The 12,045-nt window shown below is 33.1% G+C and overlaps 1 protein-coding gene across 1 annotated transcript; it reads right to left on the reverse strand.

The window, feature by feature from the left end:
• Nucleotides 1–852, reverse strand: LOC130648993 (galanin receptor type 1-like). The gene has a single exon (XM_057455205.1). It carries the CDS (start codon nt 850–852, stop codon nt 1–3), a length of 852 nt encoding a protein of 283 aa, XP_057311188.1.
• Between the last annotated feature and the right edge of the window lie 11,193 nt (nt 853–12,045).

Here is a 12,045-nt window from a genome sequence, read left to right on the forward strand (position 1 = left end):
TTACAATTCGTTACAACATCTTTTGAAAATTCGATGAGCAACCCGTCTTACTTGTGAACATAGAAACACATATATTATTGCGTCCAGTATAAATCCTAGAGCGTATCCCACGCCCATAATGTTTAAAATCAAATGTGAAATTCTGATATGCAAGATGGTTGTTACAAAAAACACTTGATCTGGCAGTATCACAAAGAAAACAAAAGTAATTACGATTAAAGTGGGAACATATAATCCATTGTTTCTTTGCTTTTGTCTTCGATTTTCTCCTTCTGATACGCCAGCGGTGACAGATGAAACAGCCACAGAATGTCGTATCCTGTTTCGACGCACCTTCTTGTAAAAATAGGCGTACGTGAAGATAGCAATCAAAAGAAATGTTCCTTCACATACTGGAAAAAGGTACATAATTGTTAGGTTGAGGATTTCCTCTTCCGAAAACGATTCATTTATTATTACTGCAAATAACGTTGAGATAACCCATGTGCTTATTATGAATATATTTGTTTTCATTTCAGTACAGTGAAGTTGGTAACGGATATTCAAATATACAGCTAAGAACCTGTCAACAGTTAATGCAATCATAGCTATGAAGTATACTAGCAAACAGCCCGTCCATTGATACAATGTGATACTCATTGCTATTTCTTTGTGATGTATGAATTTGAAAAATCTTCTAGAAGCGCCTGTAACGCATAAGACAAGTTCTGCGACGCTTAAATTCAACAAATACAACCATTGAGTTTTATTGGGTGAAGACTTTTTCGTTTGATGTAATAAATAGATTCCAAAGGAATGAAAGATAACTCCAAGCGAAAACAGAAATAATACTAGTACTTGTGTAAACTCCATTTTTGTTTTTTAACCTAAAATTCTATCCACACTCAGTGCAGGTGATTTCATATTCTTTTATTTACGCAAACTTGTTTCAAATTTTTGATTGAAATTATTTTATTTATTTGTTGTTTTATTTTTTGTAACATGTTAAAAAAGAAGTATTTTATTCACAGGCTGAAAGGAGTAATTAGAATCAACATGATATTTTTGAATTGCCAAAAGCTTGTTTTGTTATTAAAATCATGTGGAGTAGTAGAAGAATGAATTGTTTTTATTTATAAAGGGGAAGTTTAAAGGAGAGATGTTACCACAAAACTATGGCATTCCAATAATCAGTGAAACTTAGTCTCTTCCCAACATTTTTTGTATTGACGGGACGAAGAACTTCACTTTTACATGAAAGTATGTGTTGGCATCACCTATACATATTTTTAGTACTGTCTAAAAGTATCGTTTACTTAATACATCCCAAAATTGATCTTTCATCGATACGTAATGGCAATATGTAGTGGTACCCTTTTGTCAAAGTGACCAAACGCTATCAGGAAAACTTATAGCGTTTCAGCGCTATAAAAGAAGCAGTCTTTGCCGAGGTGTCTTTCCATACTTCTACTTATAAATTCCATTGCGTAATAACTGTTCAGCGTAAAATTGAGGCTAAGGCTAAATAAAAAAATAAGATGGCTGACGTAAACCTAATAAAAAGCAAACAAGTTTCTAGGCCGTGAATGTGATGCTTATGGTTGCTTAACTCGCGAATATACTATCGTAAATGGAGTAAAACAGCGAAATAATGTTAATTTTTTAAATTTTTCTCCTGACAATTTTGGAAAGAGATCGTGGTGCATTTTAATTAAACGACAGTATGGCCTTGGTGATTTGATTTATAAACCACCAGAAAGAACACGTAAAAGACTTTTGGTCAAAGCCAATATTACATGCATTGAATGATTTTGGAAAAGATTTTAAGAAACGAAAAAAAACAATATTAAGAGCTTCCCCAAGAAAAATATGCAGAGTTGAGACACCATTGGAAGATCGAAAAATAAATTGGTATCATTGTTATTGAAATATTATTGGCTTTTACATTTTCGCATAATTATTACAACTTCTTCCTTAGTAAAATGGCGCATTGAGCCGTGGTCGATTTTATTTGCAAGCAACAAAACTTTGTTATAAAGCTAGTTAAATTTATAAAAAAAGTTTGGTTTTACTTTGTAAGATTTATAAAAACATCACTGACTAGTTTATGGTGTCGCGTTGTACATTAAGAAAAAAGATAGCGGCATGAAGTAGTAGGCTATTGACATTAGAAAAACAAGTGCATATAGCTAGTTACCGAAGATTGTTCAGTATGGTATAACTACATTTACCAATACGTGATAAGAATTTATATTTTTTTTGTTACGTCATAGAAACACAAAAACGCAACAGAAGAATAAGTCTGTGCGTGTATGACTTCGGTCCTGAAGTGTGCGCCAAACAGATATGGAGAAGCTGGAAGAAAAAATGACGATATAACCTGTTTTGTAAACTCATAATAGGCTCTCTAAGTAGATATTCAAGGGGAATGAGATATTCATCAAATTAGAGAGCTTATCAAATAGTGGCAATCTCCCTAATTCGATATTTGGGGAGTAAATGTCAAATTAGAGAGCTGGATGCAAATAACAAACGAGACTATTTTGTTTTCAACGTTCTGCAGTGGCATGTAGAAATTTGTATTTGGTCTCTAAATTGACATCTTTACGTTTTCGTTTTGTTAATTTCACTGATACAGTCGCCATTTTTTGACAACTGTTTGCTTTACCCGTTTGTTTTGAAAACTTTTAGAAATCGAACGTACGAAAATTCGAAGCCTGAGAGTTGTTTGAAATTCAAAACCGTGTAAAGGTTTTACACTATAGAAATCAAATAATAGAGCAAAATTCCTTCTTGAGGCCTCAAATTTGTATCTTAAACGAGAGCTGATCGAATAAGAAAATGTCGAAAAATAAAGCTTCGTTTATGAGAGATTCTTAAGAATTTGACGGTGACTTTTAATTTGTTTAAAAACGAGAGCATATCGGAAAAAGGAGCGTCGATTTAGAGAGCGTCAACTGTAATAATTTTGATTATGTGACGGAGAATTAAAATAACAAAAAAGTTTAGCTCGACATGTTAAGATTTACAATTAGCGATCTGATTTCACTAAAAGTGTGTGGATGCTTTTCTATGAAAGTATGGTCCTAAATTACATCAATGCTACTTTCATTGTAATGTTTAAAAATTTTGGTTTCACGGCGGCTTCTAACCAGGTTGATAACTTTTCATTAGACTGAAATGTTAGTGATTTTTACATAGCACCCGTTGTGAATACTGGACGCATTGTTTTAATCTTATGTTTTGTTATTATAAAACTCTGTTCCATCATAGAGGTATGAAAGAATCCTTTGTAACAGAGGTATGAAAGAGTCCTTTGTAACACCCTCTTTTTATGAACCATGTTTTTATTGGAGAAGTTGTATATAGAGCCTTACTACCCGGGTAAAAGGGCGGCATCGATATTTTCGAAAATCGTGCAATGTGATTGGTTAGAACTTACGTCATAGCGGGAAATATTCTACGGTATTGCCCGCTACCATAGCAACCGTGCTTAAAGTTTAAATATGGTAACATTCAATGTAAATAAACACGGAAAAAAGTAAACAAAACGCGAAACAGAAGTGAAACTTACTTTTATCTTTTAAAGAATTCAATGTTGTGGCTGCAATGAAAACCTGCTATGTTTACACGATATTCGATTTAAAAAAAATATTTCTTGTTCGAATGTACGTTCCATATGGGAATAGTTTCTATAAAGACGTGGTTTCTACATCCTGCTTTTATAATGTAATATTTTTTGTTGTAAAATGCAGTACCCGGATAATAATCCATATAATAACTGTTTATTTCGGACAATACCTTCAAATATTGACCTCTGTCACGTATTGCCCTCACAAGCTCAGGCAATACTTTGACGTTGGTCAATATTCTCCGGTATTGCCCTCATTAACAGTTATTATAGGGTTAATATAGATCTGATGATTATGTTAAAAAATCGTAATTAGTGCAAACGATATTTTTTTTATCTGGGAAAGTCATGCACAAAACGTCGGGATTATGTTAGGAAAAGAATACGTGAACCTTATTGATTCACTTGACTAAGCCTCCGAAGCTGTTGCTTAAGCGTAACGGTTGCGAGAACATTCTTAAACAACATAGAAACAACGTTAATTAGACTTTGCGGGACGTTGTTTCAACGTTGAAAAGACGTAGTTGTTTGACGTTGAAAAGACGTCGGAAAAAGACGTGAAAAATTCATTTTTAACGCAAAATGAACGTCTATTTAACATCACATGCACTGTTCTTTCAACGTTGATTCAAAGTGCCCACTGGCTTATGGTTGAATACTGTGTTGTATATATATTTTTTGATATCCCTTACATGCATTCAATGAAAGATACAGTGAATTCAGTACAGGAATACGGCCAGCTTTTTATATTAGTTCTCTTGCGTGAGTGAGCATGGTTGTCCACGGAATAAAAACCACCAGTCACTTTGTTACGGCTCATGCATTTGCTCTTATAAGGGGTGACGTTACGCTAAGATTTGCTAAATTAAAAAGAATACAAACCGGGCGTTAATTATCCCATTAATTTTAAAACCGCATGGGTACCCAATGGTTAAAAATAACACCCTTTAAAATACCCTTTAACCCCCGGTTTAGCTTGCGCGTGTCGTATCTAGCGGAAACAAGTTGTTCATCAACTGGAAAGAGAAAACCGAAACGTCTCTTTGTATATCTTTTGTACTTATTTTCTGAAAAATAATCCTTAAACATCTTCGCCAATGTTTACTGATAACGATAACTTTTATTTTTGTGTTCTCTGGCCGGGGTTGCTACTTTTATACCAAGTCTATCGCGTCCAAACATATATAATTCGAATCCAAAATGCTAAAAACAAACTGTTGTTGTCAAGTATAAAAACTTCGTATTAGTTAGAAATATCTTTCATAAAAAAGAAAAGAGTCTCGCGAAATGTTTTTTAGCGTCATACGAAAAAGTAATAAAAATCTGAAAAACAATTGTATAAGAAAGTCTGATGACATCGTCACAAATTCTTTTAATCGTGGAAAGCACATGATCTTACGTGATCCTATGGGTTATTCTGACCAGCGCTACAAGCTGAACAAAGTGGAAGAAACAGACTCGTCAAAATTTTTAACTATTTACCTCCCAAACTAAGTGTTGCAAATTGCGAGATTTGAAATTTTTAAGACTAATTTTATATTTTGTGATCAAATTTTGTTAGGAAAGACAATATGCAAAATTACCGTTAAAATCAACTTTTGTGTAATCAGATTTTACAACCTGCAAGCTATTTGATAGAAATTGATTTAAGATTTATATTTATATTCTATGTGTCGTTAACTGTTGGTTTCTCACATTTTGTGTAAAATTGGGAGGTTTGTTGTATGCAATAGACAGGATAGCTGATTTTGGTATGCTGTGTTCTCAACTGTTGATTGTGGATATTTTGTAATACCCTTTATTATAACACAACAAAATATGTTGCAGTTTTTTAAATGTCTGGTATGCTTTCTTCCTGATGTGCTTTCGGCATGGGCAAAACAAGTATATAGTTTTAGCAGATTTAGCATTTTCCGCAACAGTTGTTAGACATACGATTTTGTTGGAGAAGTGGTATTTTTATTTCTTTTGTTGTACCTACTTAAATTTTTAGACGTTTTGTTTCGGCAGGTATGAATATTGCGTATTGCAGATTGTCACTTTTAAAAATTCAAATTACTACGTTGTATGTTTTTGCAAAACTTTGGATCACTTACATGGATGAATACGGTTAGTTTCAAGTTATTCGCCTACTTTGTTGAGTTCGTCTTTTGTGGCGGGTATATTCGAAATATCGTTTGAATTAAATCAACAACAACAACAATCATTAGCAGGGTAAAATAAAAAAAATGTTTGGAAAGTTTATGGTTCATTTTTAAAGAAGGTTTTATTCAAAAACAGGAAAGATAGGGAGGATAAACATTTTGAGGTTTTTACTTTTCTTTCTTTTGACTTTCTTAGGTGAAGAAGAAGTTATAATTTAAGATGCAGGTGAATATTTTTTTGGCGCAACCTTTTCCAACAAACTCCGAATCCACTTTTTTTTCTTTTTACACTTCCATGATTATAGCTATGTTTTAAATTAAGCAAACAAAGTTGCTACAAAGCTTTAGCCGTTAGATAGTTTAGTATAGAAATAATCTCTACCAAATATTGTAACGTTTTTATTAAAAGAATTCGCAACTTGCTTACCGGTAAAGGAAATGGTTAAATCACTCCATTTGTAACTCAGTTTGGAGAAGTAAATACTAATTTACGGTTCAACGATTAACTAAATAAATAAAAATAGCTTTCACTGGAATGCCACAAAGTTTAATATACATGTGTTCTACAAATTTTACTATTTGTTACAGCATCTTTTCAAAATTCGATGAGCCACCCCTCTTACTTGTGAACATAGAAACACATATATTATTGCGTCCAGTATGTATCCTAGGGCGAATCCCACTCCCATAATGTTTAAAATCAAATGTGAAATTTTGATATGCAAGATGGTTGTTACAAAAAACACTTGATCTGGCAGTATCACAAAGAAAACAAAAGTAATTACGATTAAAGTAGGAACATATAATCCATTGTTTCTTTGCTTTTGTCTTCGATTTTCTCCTTCTAATACGCCAGCGGTGACACATGAAACAGCCACAGAATGCCGTGTCCTGTTTCGACGCATCTTCTTGTAGAAATAGGCGTATGTGAAGATAGCAATCAAAAGAAATGTTCCTTCACATACTGGAAAAAGGTACATAATTGTTAGGTTGAGGATTTCCTCTTCTGAAAACGATTCATTTATTATTACTGCAAATAACATTGAGATAACCCAAGTGCTTATTATGAATATATTTGTTTTCTTTTCAGTACAGTGAAGTTGGTAACGGATATTCAAATATACAGCTAAGAACCTGTCAACAGTTAATGCAATCATAGCTATGAAGTATACTAGCATACAGCCCGTCCATGAATACGCCGTGATAATAATTGCTACTTCTTTGTAATGCATGAATTTGAAAAATCTTCTAGAAGCGCCTGTAGCGCATAAGACAAGTTCGGTGACGCTTAAATTCAACAAATACAACCATTGATTTTTGTTGACTGAAAATTTTTTCGTTTGATGTAATAGATAAATTCCAAAGGAATGAAAGATAAATCCAAGCGAAAACAGAAATAATACTAGTACTTGTGTAAACTCCATTTTTGTTTTTCAACCTGAAATTCTATCCACACTCAGTGCAGGTGATTTCATATTCTTTTATTTACGCAAATTTGTTTCAAATTTTTGATTGAAATTATTTTATTTATTTGTTGTTTTATTTTTTGTAACATGTTAAAAACGAAGTATTTCAATCAAAAGCTGAAAGGAGTAATTAGAATCAACATGATATGTTTGAATTGCTTCAAAAGCTTGTTTTGTTATTAAAATCATGTGGGATATTATTAGTACAGTAGAGTCTCCATAACTCGAACAGCCACGGGGAAAAGGAAATCGTTCGAGTTATGGAGACATTCGAGTTGTAGAGGTTTTCAACTTTTAGCGCAATATCCTCCCTTTACGTGAACCAGCTGGATAAAAACGTTATATTTAATCTTAAGTCTAACTTTAAGGGGGCTATTAGGTTAATGAAAGTCAAAACAATACACTTTTAATGAATTTTTTAATGTTTATTTAGAAAAGAAGTCGGTGATAACTGTTTGCTTACAACTCATATCAAAATCTTTGGCGATATTACGATTCAAGTCCCTCAGGGAAGCTATCATTTCTTCTCCAAAATGTGAAAAAATACTCAAGTCTTCGAGGACGTTGATAGCTGTACGCACTTGCTCGGCCGTCGGTCTTGTGATCTTATCTTCTTCCTCCTTGTCTTCTTCGTCGACCTCTTTTGAAGGATACTCCATACCTGAAAGGAATGGATGAGAAAAACGTTTATCTCTGTAGTTGTGACTAGTGTAGATGGAGCTTTACATTTTGTTTATTCGAATCATGGAATTCTAAATTTAGAATGCCATGGCCATGATTCGAATAGAAAACATTCGATTGTTACCATGTTTTGATTTGTGAAAGAATTCGAATAGAAAAAGATTCGATTTTTACCAAGTTTCGAAGTTTTGACGAGTGAAAGAAAGCATGGAAGCCATGAAAGTCCAACAAGTCAAAAGATTAACAGACATTATTTGTTGTATAGGACTTCCTATCATTAAACTTTTTACGTACGAAATCGACGCTTTTGTCATCATGTTTATAAAAGTAATTGGACACCCTCTGTTGGAGATGAATTTTATGGTTTCATGGAACCAACAAATAAAATGGATAAATATGCAGTTGCAGTCAAGAAAAATGATGGAGAAATCATTGGACATCTACCACTAGGAAAGTCAGGACGCTTTGCAAAAGTCATATTTTACTTTCTGAAGAATGACAGCTTCAATGTTTGCAAAATAACAATTACTGGAAAGTCATTGAATGCTGGTGATGGATTAGGGATGAAAGTCCCATGCAAATTATCCTTCCTCTCTGAAAGAGAGTCTATTGATATTTTGAAAAAACAACTACCAAAGCTATTGTAACATTTTTTTAGATTTTATCTTCACGAAGATAAACAAACAAAATCTTAGTCAACTAACCTGGTTTTCCATTTAGCCATCCACCCCTGAGAAGCTTGAAATGACTCGACACCCAACGCTTCGGCAAACTCAAGAGCTTTCTCTTTCAGCATCGGGCCACTGATTGGGATATTCTCACTCCTCATCATAAGTAACCATTTATGAACAGCTTTGTTCACATCTTCGAATTTTTCTGGCTTTGATCTCTTCGATGTTTGCCCGTTGTTAAACTGCTTGTAAATCTTTTCTTTATTTTTTTTCCAAGTTGACAGGGTGCTTGGAGGAATTTTGAACTCTTTTGCCACATCCTTTGGCGCAGTACCCTTTTCCAACGCTTTAAGAGCTTTGTACTTGATTTTGCACGACTTATTGTCAATTCGACGCTTTGATCCTGCCACAGACGACATTGTTATGAGAGTGTCTTTCTTTTGAAATCACCAGGATATGTCGCAATCAACGTGATATGTCGCAATCAACGGTAAATGTCGCAACGTTGTCGGTAAATGTCGCAAGTCAACAGTGGATGTCGCAAACCCAACGGTAAATGTCGCAAGTCAACAGTAAATGTCGCAAACCCAACGGTAAATGTTGCAACAGTAAATGTCGCACCAAAATAAATAATCAACGATATATGTCGCACAGATAGAAATTACTATATTACTCTCAAAATAAATATCACTGAGGGAAGGAATTTTCTTATCACGGACTTCTGCAGTGCCGTTCGATCAACTACTGGTGTTTCAAAACAGTTAGTCCTTATTCGTACTAAAATATCATACTCTTTTTCGGTAAGAGCTTTTATGGTCTTCTCCTTAACAGCAGACGCGCCTCCAAAATAAGCGAGAAAAAACTACAAGTATACTACAGTCTTCATCGTTTCGAGTATGCACGATTCACAAGTATCTAATATTGTTGGTGTCCTTTAAATCAAAGTCCTAAATTCAGTCCGGTTAAAAACGCCAAGTTAATTAAATACGATTGAAAAATATTTCTCTGCTGACAGTAATATGAACACACTCTGTAATCTTCTACAGCACATCTAATTTCAAGGCAATCAAAACTCGCAACAGTTTGAAAGTTCAAAAGATAGTTCATTGTTTCAATACCTTTAACAATAGGGACACGCGCCGCTATTTAAAATTTGTGATGCAAAACTATCACATTAAGCACTATTATGAAAGGTGCAGGTGGTTTATTCTTTCTTTATAGTCAAGTGATATTAAAAATAATGTTATTTAATCAAAAAAAGTTTGAAACCATAAAAAAAAATTGCGACATTTACTGTTAATTTTGAATTTCTGTGCGACATTTACTGTTGATTTTAACGTTCGAGACACAAAATTATTTGCGACATTTACCGTTGGGTTTGCGACATTTACTGTTGATTTGCGACAAAAATGTTTGTTTAAATTAAAATTAAAATTGTTAGTTGAAAAACAGGATATGCAGCATGATTTCAGATTACGGCACGCTAAGGGAGATAAAAACAGTGAGTAGCATATCTAAAGACATACTGCATAGCAATAACTAAATTATCTTTTATTCACATATAAAAATTTAAAAATATTAAAAATCTCAAAGGGTCTTTAATTTTGCCTTAAAAGAACTGAAACCTTTTTCTCTCATATTTTAATCGGTATTTTATCAAATAATTTTGGTCCAGTAAAAAAAAGCTTTTTTTCCGAGTTCTAATTTTATTTTTAGAAGTTTTAGGAGCAGTCCTTTATTTATTGTACTAATGTTTGTTTCATTGATGCTAAAATAGTTCTTTAGTGGTGTTGAAACTTTTTTTATCAAACATTTCTTTACCATAAAACTGCTCCTTATTTTTATCGTATTGTATATAGATGGAACTTTCTTATTGTTATCGTAGATGATTGAAGATGCTTGTCTTTAATTGTAGTAAGTAATTGTAGTCTGTTGCAACATTAATTGGATGGCTCTTATATTTCACTCCAAATCTCTTTTAGATTTTTCGAGATTTTTTGAGCTGTAACGAAAAGCATTAATTCGGTTTTACCTTTTTTCAAATTGATTACGAGCTCCGAAACATGTAAATATGTACCAATATTTGAAAACTCTACATTTAGTGTGGTCAATATTGTGTATATTGAAGTCATCAAAATATACTACGGTATCATGATAATATTTGCACATCTCAGGCAATCTGAAATATCATCAAAGTACACAATAAATAATAAGGGATCCCGTATTGATCGCTGAGGTGCACCCGACAGTAGTAGTTATGCTGGTTTTAATTGTTTCTTGGAGTTTTTATGGTACAACGTACCATTCGGAAAGTTTTATAATTTGGTCTCTATTTAAAAATTTTCTTACAGAAATTACCATGTCGTGGTCGCTTAATGAAAGCGGTATTAAGGCCGTTTCACATTACAGAAATATATTGAATCCAATATATTGGAAATTATTGATAACTATTGAAAAATATTGCCTCAATTAATTGACATAATGTGAAACCAACTTTTGAGACACGTTCGAAAAAACATTACGCAATCGCTTTCAATACTTGTCAAGACTTTTTAATTCAAACACGGTTTGAATTAAAAAATATTGCAAGGGAAATTCTTTTGTTGTGAGAAGACTCAATTGTTCTCCGAACAATAGAAAAATCGAATCAGCAAAGTATTCGAAATTTGTCTGTCTGAAATAAACAGTAAATGAAACATACGATCGAAGATAAAAGATGGAGCAAAATAACATTTATTATTTTGAAAGTCAGCCACACGATTTTGCTACGAATGATCAAATACTATTTCCTCAAGCTACGACGCAACAGCAACATGCCGCACATGTCTTCACTCAGAGCTCACCAAAACCAACCTCGTCAATCTTCTTCGTTAATTTACTTCTGACTTTCTCAAGTAAAAGCTAAACAAAAGGATTGTTTTAGATCAAACTCAGAATTATTTCACATGAATATCAAGTTAAAAATTATATTCACCTCATATATGTCTGGGCTCATTCGCAGGTATTTGCGGAAACTCTCTTCGTCATACAAACGTAGTTCTTGCACTAAGTTATCGTAAACACCGATCGATTTTCGTATTTTCATCCACTCCTTCACCCAAATTCTACGCGTAACCTTAGGTTTGGAAAAGTTTGTCGGAAGTAAAGTTGTAGCAATAATAATCGCAGCAACCGCTTTTCTCTGTTCCTCAGACATTTTGAATTACAACAAAATTTAAATGGACATTTAAAGAGACATTTAAAGAGACAATTTGCAATAATTCGAAATATTTTCCAATATAATGAATTCAATAATTTTCAATTGATATCATTATTCATAAATATATTGCTGTCAATATTTTTCTATATATTGCTGTAATGTGAAACGGCCTTTACTTTTTTATGTTTCAGATTTTATGTTCTGAGTAGTGTTTGTTGCTATTATGTCTATTAGTGACGATCTTTTTTTTATTGTTCTCGTGGGTGCATTTACT

This window comes from Hydractinia symbiolongicarpus, chromosome 1 (genome assembly GCF_029227915.1).
Source record: "Hydractinia symbiolongicarpus strain clone_291-10 chromosome 1, HSymV2.1, whole genome shotgun sequence".
In the NCBI taxonomy this organism is placed as follows: domain Eukaryota; kingdom Metazoa; phylum Cnidaria; class Hydrozoa; order Anthoathecata; family Hydractiniidae; genus Hydractinia; species Hydractinia symbiolongicarpus.